An 11,815-nucleotide genomic window follows, 5' to 3' on the forward strand; every position below is an offset into this window, starting at 1 on the left:
CAGGCCACCATTCCTAAATCCTAGCCGTCGCTACTTCAAATTTCTTTCTTTTTCTTATTGTCGCATATACACCACCGCCGCACGTCTCTGCCTTCACAGCAGAGTCCTGCGCTGTGTCGGGTACTCGTGAGTACTAAGGTAAACTACGGATAATTGTCTTGCTCAGTATCTACTCTTTGATATGTCAGGTTAATATGACTTTACTCGCGAGAGCCCGGCTCGATGTCACGTCCAGCATCCAGGCAGCAGGACAGAGAGTGAGAGGAGTGTCATCTTGGAAAATAGGGCAGCGACTTAGCAGAGAAAAGTTATTAGCTTAAGATAACTAGATAACTAGATAAATAGATAAAAGAAGATGAATAGATTTTACAAGTTAAATAGACATTCACAAAATATTTATTTCCAGCTAACATTACATAACATATGAGGTCCAAGAGCAAAAATGACATTAACCACGTAAGATAAATATTAGTGGTAGGACACAATTTTTAAAATGAATCTATCTAATTAGAGGCTTTGTAATTAATTAATCACGACTGATGGCATCAAATAGCAATATCTAACATAATCAGCAAAGTTTTTCAATTTTAATAATTTTTTATTGATGACTGAATTGGTGAACAGACATATACGTTAACTTAAACAACAATTATATTTCATTTATATTTATCTGTCTACTACATTTACAGATTACTGCAAACTCAAAGTTCATTTATCGCGATTATATTCAATATTTTAAAGCTTTTTGTAAACTCAAGCACCTTTAGCAGCTTGAAAAGTGGTCTATTATGGGATGGATACACCGGTTTGAAGTGCTGTGGTGATCAGAAAACTATTTGTTGCACAATTTCCAAATAACCACGTTTTTATCCAAGCTGCCATCAGGAAGATTTTTAAAAGAAACTTTCTGCTCAACACAGTTTTCTCGTCTTCAATCACTGTTCACCAAACTTTGTTGTGCGCTGACAGTGCATCCTGTGAATCTTCTTCACGGCTGGAAAACAGACTTTAGGTTCATTAGCGCTACCTACCTGGCTGGAGTGTTCATCAGTGTTATCGGTGTGCCAGAAATTTGGGAACTGAGAGAGGTGCGGTTAAATACATTATTTTTTAATGCATTTTTTAAATTAATTAATTAGTCAAAATTAACAAGGGCATAGAGGTAAAAAAAACTATATGTGCAGTGTTGTCTTCATTTTAAATGCCAAAAGGTTTTTGCGGCTCCCGGTGTTTTCTTTTCTGTGGGAAACGGGTCGAAATGGCTCTTTGAGTGTTAAAGGTTGCAGACCCCTGTTCTAGCAGATCTCTGTGGGTCAGAAGACATCCGTACTCAATGAAATAAAATGGATGTCGTCTGACATGGCTCAGATTGTGGCACACTTATTGTTTTTCATGCTATTTCTGCCTCTTTCAGTAGCCATTTTTTTATGGTTAAACAACAGTACATTTCCAGAGGTTTCCAATTAAAAGAATAAACCAGCACCACTATGCAGATCCTTCTAAACACTCTGGCATCAGCACTCAGACACGCAGCGGTCGGGTAAAACATTAACTTTTGTTCTGCTGACAAGATGCTGCCACTGCTTCCTTATTAGTGGAAACAGTCGAAAGTGTATGTGTGTCCAGATGTCCCACTAATGGAGGAGAGGAGTTTGATCGTTACCCAAGCAACCCATAAATCAACATCTATGGTGCTGTGACCAATCAGAGAAAGGATGTTACCTCTCCAGTCAGAGTGAGATACACCTTTAGCATCAGCCTCTCCATGTACAGCCGGCTGGAAGGCCACTCTATAGCAGCCTCTTATTCACTTCAGATCCATTTTTGACAGCTTCCCGCCCTTCTCTGAAAAGAATGCCACAGTTCACAGTGACGGACATTTTCTCAGGAGACCACATGAGCTCTATGTGTTGGATCTCAGCTCTGATTCTTTTGTCTTTCTGAAGTGAGTAACAGCCGTCGTGAGTTTGAGCACCAGCTTTTGTGTCCTTTCTGGTTCTGGGGGAGGTTGATGGCGAGGTTCCAGTTGATCCCCGTCAGATTGAGCTGGACGGCACTTTTGGCTCTGGGCCACTTGACCTACCTGCTGGTGGGGGCGATCGTCTTCCAGATACTGGAGCGAGAGGCTGAGAGCAACAACCGAAACCACTTCCAGCTGGAGAAATTGTACTTCTTGGCTAATTATACGTGCCTGGATGGAGAAGCCTTGGAGAAATTTGTTCAGGTTTGCCTTCATTTTTTCACACTTTTTCAAAGGAATTCATGCCAGTCATTTGGCTAAATTTCTCAGCATGCTTTTATGATCTAAATGGTAACATGATAAAACACATTAGAAGCTAAAAGCCCCTGGTTATAGACACTACTTATACAGAAGTGTTCTAATCAGTGAGTAAACATGTTGGTGAAAAGGGCCCATTAAACTCTGAGGAGCTCAACAAGCTGTTTCTGAATGAGGTTAGGCACATAGCAGTAAATGGTGTTACCGTAACTTGACCTAATAAATCAATAAATCAATCAATCAGTAAGTGTGTCATGATCCACAGAAGTTTCCAGAGCAACTGGTGATTTAGGTGATTGACAGAAATGGGTTGATTTTGACTTTCGAATGTGTAAAAGTTGAGTTTGACCTACTTTTAATATTTGAGTGTGTGTGTGTGTGTGTGTGTGTGTGTGTGTGTGTGTGTGTGTGTGTGTGTGCGTGCAGGTGATTTTAGATGCCTGGGAAACGGGAGTGAATCCTTCAGGCAACTCAACGAACCCCAGCAACTGGGATTTTAGCAGCTCCTTCTTTTTTGCAGGAACAGTGGTCACAACCATAGGTGAGCATTTGTCATTTATAGTACATATTTACTATTTATATAACATAACATATATATAATAAAGTGTAATATCAGGCAGTGTGACCGACATGCTGATACCTCCTGCTCGTATGATTTACAGGCTATGGTAACCTCTCCCCAAGCACTGTATCTGGTCAAGTGTTCTGTGTGTTTTATGCCCTCTGTGGGATTCCACTGAACCTGGCGTTCCTCAAACAGCTGGGGAAGTGTCTCACCGTCCACCTCGGTCGACTCGAGAGGGGAATGGTCTCAGTCGTTCCCCACAAGGTACTGACACATGTCCATTATCACCCCTAGGATGGAAATATCAGTCATATTTTTCTTTTGGTCATCCCAGACCTGGAGGACATTTTACATCGAATTTCAAACAATCCATGTAGAAAATACTAAAACGTGCAGTTGTGTAAATATTCTTGTCCTGAGACCAAATCTAAAAAAAAAACTAGGAGAAAAGAATGTTTAAAAATATTTTTTCTAAAACTAAATAAGTCTGAAGTTTCCCCTAAAATGCCATTTTTCTCTTGCCCACCGCCCTGATGACCAAACTGAATCTCAAAACAGTTAAAATGAAATTTAAATTTTCTTTTTTTAGTTTTTTTTTCATTGATGTCTCTTGTAATTGTGGGAACATTTTTTTAATCAACATAATGTTTTAAATAATAATAATTATGCATAAAACACGTCCCACAATATTCACCCAATCCTGTTAATGATGTTTTGCTTCTCGTTTTTGTCTTTTGTGTCTTGTTTTTGTCATTTTGTGTCTTGTTTCTTACATTTTGTGTCTCGTTTTTGTCATCTACATCATGAAACAGTTTTCCTAAAGATTTGGTAGAGCAAAGCTTTGTCTTCTCTTCTATTTTTCATATTTTCATAACTTTGTCCGCCACGATTAAATGTCTCACTCTACCTCATATTATCAGGATCAGACTCATTCTTTGGACTGTTTTCCATCACTCAGTTTGTCCTCTTGGTCAGCAGTAACAGCTAGCTAAATATCTAGCTTCTACTGCTGAGAAAAAGATCACATTAGCATGGATTAAAGTAGGGTTAGCAACAACACAGAAAACATGGAAGAAAAATGGTACCATTGATGTGTAAACTGAGCCAATCAAACCTTTGATAGTTTATTAAAGGGGCACCGAGGAAGATTTTAGCGGAAATGTAGCGTTGCCTACATTTCCCGTGAGCCTTGGCGCGCACTGTCGCAAACCGTCATAAACGAGCGAGCAAGCCTCAGGAAAGCCGGCGGAGTTGAAATCATTGTTGAACAATAACGTGTGTAAATGACTCCGCGGTCTAATGTTGTAAAACCGAGTTGTCAAAGCTGCTCCGAGCTACGGAGTTAACCGAACGTTAGCTCCAAGCTAACGTTACATTAGTCAATACCCACACAGTGTTTTTGCCACAAAGTTAGTCAACTAAACCAGTCACAGTCGAACGAATCCCATAGTCTACTGACCACACATCGCAAGCAACACACACAAAAGACAAAAGAATTGTATCAAACTTACAAAGAGCTAAAGTTACATACCTGTCTAGGAGAAGCACAGCCAGCTCGGCATCTGTTTTGATTCCTTTTTGCTCCCAGAATTCTTTCCACCTCTGAAATGCCTGTCCAAGATGAACTTTTCTTTTGCTTCGTTGTCGATCTGACAACCTTTTTGCTTGCAGACTTTGCTCCGTTCGCTTCCTTTTTGCGCTCCATGTGTGCCGTCTTCTCAACCAACTCTCCGCTCTGCTACTGCTAAAAACAACTAGCTCCGCTCTGCTACGCTCCGTCAGCGCACGCGCACCGTATTTGCTGTAAATCGCTCCGTCTCTCACAGGAAATTCTGGACGAGTCGACAAAAATTAATAAAATACAAATATTTACAAAACCAAAATGATTCATGAATCAAAAATGGGGGCCTTAATAAGTGTAAATAACGAAGATTCATCCACATTAATATGAGACTTTGTTAAGAGCATAAAAATCTTCCTCGGTGCCCCTTTAAATATTATTGATCAACAGGGAGCAGAAAACTGGAAAAGACAAGATTTTGAACATTTTGAAGTCCAAATGTCCTCCAATTTTGGAACAACCCCAACGCAGATTTATAATTTTTCTTTTTCTTTCCATTGTTTTATAAGCTAAGGTTGAAAAAATGCCTAATTTCCATTGTACCTCTGTAACCCATTTGTAGCCTAACCTGTTGGTCATTTCTAGCAAGCAGTGGAGGTCATGGCGGTGGGTTTGTTCCTCATCACTGGAAGCCTGCTGTTTCTGGTCATCCCTCCTCTGCTGTTCAGTTACGTAGAAGGCTGGTCGTTTGGAGAGGGCTTCTATTTCGCCTTCATTACCCTCAGCACCATTGGCTTTGGAGATTATGTGGTGGGTGAGTAGAGAGAGCAAACAAGCACTAATGTTGTGGAAAAACCACAGCAGTCACCTCAGTCAAATTAAAAGGCCTGAAAAAACAAACACAGCTGGGACTGCATGTTCTGACAGAGCATTGTCCATCCCTGTAGGAACCGACCCCGACAAGGACTACATCTCTGTGTACCGCAGCCTGGCAGGGATTTGGATCATCTTCGCCCTCGCCTGGCTCGCCCTCATCTTCAATCTGGGAGCCAGAATAATGGAGCATGTGTTTCTCCTGACCCATCCAGGCTTCAAGAAGCAAGAAGAGGAAGAGGACGTGTCATCCAGTAAACTAGAAGACTCCTCCAAGATCTGACGCTGGACTGTAGACACAAATCTACCATGAATACTGAGTTGCTGGAAGATAGTTTGTGGTTGTTTTCTGTACTTGCTGTGTTAAAATGGCAGCACAGTAACATGATTGGATGGAGCAGCTATTAGTTTGTTAGAAAATACAGTTTTTGTATGATATGTGCCCATGTACATACTGTATATTCACTCTGTGATTCTGAAACTGGAATAACATTAAAGGCTTTAGTTTTGCAGTTCTACCTCAGTGAAGCCAAAGAGTTAGAATCTTGAACACATGTTTAATAAAGTCTTGTACGGGGCAGGAATCGTGTTCTTTTTCCACTCTCTAGAAAACTGTTGTTAACACTTGCTATGAATTGTGTGTTTTTTGTACTCTTGTTTATGTACTTTTAATACTCACCCTCATAATTAGATTGTCAGACAGAAATCCCAGATTTGCACTGTTTCCTTTGTCACTTTTGAATGTTGTGTGTGTTCATGAGCCTGTACTTGTGTAGTAAGGGTAAACTCCAGTGAATTGAGCATGAAGGATTATTATTGAAACAAACAGGAATCAAGATGTGTGATGTGCTGGAAAAAATGAGGATCTCTTTGTCATGTTTTTAGTGTTCGTTTAAAACTGACATTATCCACACTTCAACACTGCTTTCGGAGTGTTGTTTAAGTTTTTTGGTTTGGTTTTCATCCCTCTCATATCTACTGTCCCCTACTATTCCATTATCTGTATCTTCAGCCAAAAACACCTTGGAAAGCTCCATAAGTATTTCATTTTTAATACAAATCCCAACATTTGAGTTAGCCACAGTGACCACATACAGCCTGTGCTACTGTCTCTCCCTCACATTATTCTGCTCCTTTGGATTTGCATGTCAGCCCATTGAGGTGATGCAAACAGTAGTACAGGAGGAGGCTTATTTACCTGTAATACAAGACGGGAAGCCCAGGAGGTAAACCTTCACTCGTCTCGGACCCGGTCTGAGGTTGAGCTTTCGGCCTTTCTTTGGATCCGAAGTTGAGACTCAGGAGCCAAAATGGGAATAAAAGAAATTTTCAACTTGGCGCGGGTTCCTTCCATCCTCATGCTCGGCGTGGTTTATGTTATCTATGTGCTGATTGGGGGGGTGGTTTTTTGGAAGTTGGAAGGAGAACTCGGAGAGAAAGACATCAGTGCGTTATTGATGAACAAAAAAAAGCTGCTGACCACGTACCCCTGTCTGAACCAACAAGGCTTGGAGACTGTGGCTCAGGTAAGACAACTGCAGCTGCCCTTCATGTTCACATAATAAGAGAAGATAAGCCTTTATTGCTCCCCATGCCAGGGGAAATTTACATTGTTAAAGCAAGCATAGTTAGCAAATAAACATAGTAACTGTAATAACATAACATTAATATTAACAGTATGTACAAGGATGAGAAGTGAAAATGAATAAATACAGTACTGACACACTGTGAACAACACGATATAAAATGGCTTGAAAAATAAGTTCAGTGCGAAGGTTTAGCAGTTTTAGATTGGATCATTATAAGTTTACAGCAACATGCATTTAAGAGTCTGTCACCACAGGGCTACACAGAGCATTGTGCTTCCAATATGCGTCCAACAAGCTGTTAAATAGGAGTGAATGCATCCGCTGATGTATTTAAATAAATCACTATTTGAATTTATTCTTTATTCATCCATAGTGGCCAACCAAACTGTTTTATCGTGTTTTTATCTTTACCCAGTAAATCAGAGAAGAAATCAACAGGTGTGGGACATGTTTAAAGGTCTTCTGCACCTTTTTCATGATTGGATCTTATTTCAAATCTTGACTGATGTTGACGTAGCAAAGTCTGAGCTTCTTAAATGCAAATAGCAGCTTTTCAGCGCTGCACGTTCTACTTTGCCTACGTGTCACAGAGCAGCAAAGGTGTGCAGCTTCCTCATAGAAACTGAAAAGATTTATTTAAAACTTGTAATTCATTCAAGAAAAAAATGTATGTTATGTTGCACTGTATGTTCAGTAACATTCATTCTGTAAACTGTTGTTCTGTTCTGTAATATCGCAGTCTGAAAGAAACTCCTTGGATTTGCATTTTATTAAAACAAATCCAAGGAAAGACCTCTGAGCTTGCATTGTGATAAAGTGGATCTTTTTAAACTTGAAAAAAGTAGGGAAAAAGAAAACATACACTGGAAGTGTATCTTCATGCTGCTTGACTGTGCTCTACACCAACCACCACATGCAGGTGGTTGGTGTAGAGCACAGTCAAGCAGCATGAAGATACAACATGTTTTATTCATTTCCTGCCTGCTTTCTTGTGATAATAACAATAATAATGATCATCATAATAATAACTAGACGAGCCCTCAGTAGATGGCAGAACCACGCCCACGCATGATACTCTGTATCAATTTTGATCATCCTACATATATCCCTTCCTACTTGATTTGCTGACCTCTAACTCCACAACTGAGCAGGGGACCTTAGACTGATCTTCAGTGCCAAGTTTGATCATCCTGACTTCAGCAGTTGCAGAGATATCGGAACGGACATACCCACACACATACAGACTTACCCAGCCAGCCAGATACCGAAGCGAATGCAGTAACCCCGCTGACGTACACGTCAGACGTGTTTAACAACAATAATAATAATCAATTTTATTTATAGGCGCCTTTCAAAACACCCAAAGACATCGTACAAAGTAAACAAAGTTAAAACACACCAACAATATAAAAGTTAAAGATGTAAAAGGCTTTTAAAAGAAGGAAATTCAACCATTTTAAAGACAGAAAAAAAAATTGCAGAGGAATGGAAGTCAGAGGAAGTAGAATATTGATACACCTGAGTAGGATAAGGAGATCTTGCACCATAATAGACTAAGTCTTAGATAACCTCCAATCTCAGGCTGTTCTGTGTTTTTTAGGCCTCATTCCTCCCAGTGGTGCTGAGGTTGTCATGCTGACAGCTGTAATTTACTGAGCAGAAGAGCCTCAAGGTGTTTAAATAACCTGAAAAAATGTGGATCAGTACGTTTGGTAATTACATGAATTGACCCACAAAGTCTGGCCCAACTCCATGTTAGATAACAGTCCTTTATTTAAATTTTTAAAATGACTTGTAACAAGTTTTTGTATTTTTTTCATTTCAGGTTGTTCAAGATGCATCAAAGGTGGGCCTCAGTTTGAAAGGAAACTACACCACAGATGGCTTCTGGAAGTTCACCAGCTCAGCCGTGTTCGCTGCAACTGTGGTCACAACTATAGGTTAGACATCTGGGAATTAAACACCAGACATTTTAACTGTGTTTCAACCTACAGTAGCGTCAGTGAACTGTAGCACTGAACAGCAGATTCAGTTTACCCAGAGCTCATGAGTGGAAAATCCCCCAATACAATGAGTTGTTGTTGTCCAGGAACCCAACAGTAATATAAACATAATACTGGCCCCCTGTTACTAGGTAAAGGTAAAGGTAACCTAGTGCTGAGTGAAGTTATAACATTTTATGAGCAAGTATCTGGATTTTAATAGTCAAAATCAGCATTTATGTTAAAACTGTATCTGTCCGAGTTAAAAAGATTCAGATTTTGCGTGTTGTGGGACATTACTACTTTCAAATCTGTGGGTGAAGAGATGTGAAATAGGAGGTTAGCATTATCATTAGCTTCACCTGCAGCTCTTCTTCCTCTCCTCTCTGTTCTAAATTAATCTCATCAGTAGAACACAAGCTTCAAATGCACAAAGAGAAGTAGCAAAAAGTCAATACATGTGGTTTCATCCCGAATTTAAACTCCACTCTCCGGAAAGTCCTCCATCTAACCACTGTAACAACACATCCTACTTTCATGCTTCTTATGTTAAAGCCTGCCTCTACCTGTCCTTGTCATAATGACAACAGTCCGTCCATCCATCCATCCATCCATCCATCCATCCATCCATCCATCCATCCATCCATCATTAGGTTCGCGGGGGGCTGGAGTCTATCCCAGCTGATTTTTGCTACGTGTCCACTAGATTGCGTTTTCTGTATGTAAACGCGCCGCCTCTGAAAATGGTCCTCTTGGTGTTCATGTACTTGAGGCCAGTAGCCGGCGTTCAACTACTGCTGACCTTCTTCTCCAACTATCCTGCCCCGATTGGAAAAACACATCGACTCTGGAGCTCTCTGATCCCGGACTTCAAGCCAGACCAACATGGCGGCTTGGTCACAAATTTTATTATGAAAAAAGTTCAACGAAAAGTATTTCTGAAAGCATTTGATTAGCGAAATAAGCAGTGCAGGCAGCAGCTGAATCTGTCCTGGTTTTAGTTCACCGATGGCTAGTTAAGATATTTGACCAAAGTTTCGCAATGCGTTGGGCCTTCGCACGCCACATAGAGTTTGCATAAAGTAGAAGTTGAGTCAACTTTATGCAAATGAGTTGCAGCCCTCTCTACAGAGATGCACCGGATTGCAGCTGGAAACGCACAGCAACCAGAGCAGCATGCAACACGGTGCGTTTCACATAGACAATGAATGGGATGTGGGAAATTGCCAGGTCTAGTGGACACGTACCTTTAGGGTGAAGGCAGCGGACACCTGGACAGGTAACAGTCTATCCCAGGGCTACACATAGAGACAAACAATCACACTCACATCACACCTACAATTTAGAATCTCCAATTAACCTGGATTAACCTGGAACATGGAAACTGCATGCAGAAAGATCACAGGAAGGCGGAGACCAGAACCGGGGATCTTCTAATTGCTAACCACCAAGCCACTGTGCAGCTCCATGACATCAGTCAAATAGCTGAATATTTCAGTGCAATTGAGCATTTTTCTCTCAGCCTATTTTGTATCATTCCATCTTCAGTAGAACCCCAGAGTAATACCTTTCATTGGACAGATTTGAAGCTCTCAAAGAGAGACAACTCATTTGGTGACACTTGACTAAAGAAAAGCTCCTCCTCGAGAGAGTTCTGTTTTCCTTCCAGCACAGAGAAATGACGTACTAACAGTTTACAGTTTTGCAGGTTACGGGAACATGAGTCCCAGTTCTACAGCTGGCCAGATCTTCTGTGTGTTCTTCGCTCTATTTGGAATCCCACTCAACATGGTGGTGCTCAACAGAGTGGGCAAGTACATGCTAGCCATAGAGAGGAATATCTCTGTCTTTCTTGAGGAGAAGACTGGACGAAGGGTAAGGAGACTGACCATCCAATCTATGTATTTATAGGATCAGCTAAACTTTTGTTCCTGTTCAAATGCAACGTTTTTCAGTGAATCATGACTAATATCACTCCTCCTTCCCATGTCTACTGCAGAGGTGTATGCGCTTCTTTGTCCATCTGGTCTCTTACCTCTGTGGATCAGTCCTCTTCTTCGTTGTACCCATGATTGTGTTCCAACAGCATGAGGGCTGGACCCACGCCCAGGCCATCTACTACTGCTTCATCACCCTCAGCACCATCGGCTTTGGAGACTTCGTTGCAGGTACAGCACAGTTGTTGCCTTCAGAATTGTACTGTATTGCATGCATCTTACTAATAGTATATGATGCTTTTCAGACAACAATCCAGACAAGAAATACCCTGATTGGTACAGCGTCCTCATGGCCATGTGGATCTTCTTTGGTCTGGCCTGGCTGGCCCTGGTCATCAACCACTCTATTGACATCCTGGAGAGACTCAATGCCCACTTCAAGGAGCGTCGCCAGAAGCAGGGGGACAACTCTGGCAGTCCGGAGGGAAGCAACCCTGACACACAGATGGAGGAGGAAGATGAGATAAAGAAGCCTCCACTGCCTCAGTAACCTTCAAAGCGAGGAGAAGATTTTACCGAGTCATTGTAGGAATGGATTATCTGTGTAGATCACCGTCTGGGAAATCTGGGTAGGCTGTATATGTATGTGTGCGTGTTACCAGACTGTTAATGCTGACAGTCTGTGACGGTTTAAGATGTGACATAGTTTTGCTACCCTCTCTCCAGCCTCTAAAATCATGACTCATTTTTGTTGAGTCAGGATTTTTTGTTTGACAGCATTCAGCATCTAAATGCTGTGAATCTGCTTCCCAAACTGTAGCTAGTAGTGACGCTAGTTGATCTAAATGGTAAAAGAAAACAGTGAGATTACAGGTGGTCCTCGACTGGAGTCTCGTTCCTGCGGTACGATGCAAGTCAATTTTAGCAAGTGTAGCACAGCCAGCGAATGTAAAGAAAGCCATCTTATAGCGCAGTGTGATGCCGTAATTATCCGCTCCGCTTGCCAACTAGTTCCACGTAGCCAGTTCTG

General features: G+C 41.2%; 2 protein-coding genes across 2 annotated transcripts; both read left to right on the forward strand.

The window, feature by feature from the left end:
- The first annotated feature begins 1,980 nt into the window (after positions 1 to 1,980).
- LOC110951676 (potassium channel subfamily K member 16-like) lies at positions 1,981 to 5,860 on the forward strand. The gene is made up of 5 exons (XM_022194857.2): positions 1,981 to 2,224; positions 2,705 to 2,819; positions 2,941 to 3,107; positions 5,050 to 5,218; positions 5,352 to 5,860. The coding sequence occupies exons 1-5, from the start codon at positions 2,012 to 2,014 to the stop codon at positions 5,558 to 5,560; spliced, it is 873 nt and encodes a 290-aa protein (XP_022050549.1). The 5' UTR covers positions 1,981 to 2,011; the 3' UTR covers positions 5,561 to 5,860.
- Positions 5,861 to 6,587: 727 nt separating this feature from the next.
- On the forward strand, positions 6,588 to 11,394 carry kcnk17 (potassium channel, subfamily K, member 17). The gene is made up of 5 exons (XM_022194856.2): positions 6,588 to 6,803; positions 8,692 to 8,806; positions 10,557 to 10,723; positions 10,848 to 11,016; positions 11,091 to 11,394. Exons 1-5 carry the CDS (start codon positions 6,588 to 6,590, stop codon positions 11,333 to 11,335), a joined length of 912 nt encoding a protein of 303 aa, XP_022050548.1. The 3' UTR covers positions 11,336 to 11,394.
- The last annotated feature ends 421 nt before the right edge of the window (positions 11,395 to 11,815 follow it).

This window comes from Acanthochromis polyacanthus, chromosome 1 (assembly GCF_021347895.1).
Source record: "Acanthochromis polyacanthus isolate Apoly-LR-REF ecotype Palm Island chromosome 1, KAUST_Apoly_ChrSc, whole genome shotgun sequence".
NCBI lineage: Eukaryota > Metazoa > Chordata > Actinopteri > Pomacentridae > Acanthochromis > Acanthochromis polyacanthus.

What these genes read in the sequence shown, in the direction of transcription:
- LOC110951676 (XM_022194857.2), top strand. Translation starts at nt 2,012, where the DNA reads ATGGCGAGGTTCCAGTTGATCCCCGTCAGATTGAGCTGGACGGCACTT. An exon ending in CCTTGGAGAAATTTGTTCAG is followed by an intron (nt 2,225 to 2,704) that starts GTTTGCCTTCAT and finishes GTGTGCGTGCAG; the next exon opens with GTGATTTTAGATGCCTGGGA. An exon ending in AACAGTGGTCACAACCATAG is followed by an intron (nt 2,820 to 2,940) that starts GTGAGCATTTGT and finishes TATGATTTACAG; the next exon opens with GCTATGGTAACCTCTCCCCA.
- kcnk17 (XM_022194856.2), top strand. Translation starts at nt 6,588, where the DNA reads ATGGGAATAAAAGAAATTTTCAACTTGGCGCGGGTTCCTTCCATCCTC. An exon ending in AACTGTGGTCACAACTATAG is followed by an intron (nt 8,807 to 10,556) that starts GTTAGACATCTG and finishes ACAGTTTTGCAG; the next exon opens with GTTACGGGAACATGAGTCCC. An exon ending in AGGAGAAGACTGGACGAAGG is followed by an intron (nt 10,724 to 10,847) that starts GTAAGGAGACTG and finishes TGTCTACTGCAG; the next exon opens with AGGTGTATGCGCTTCTTTGT.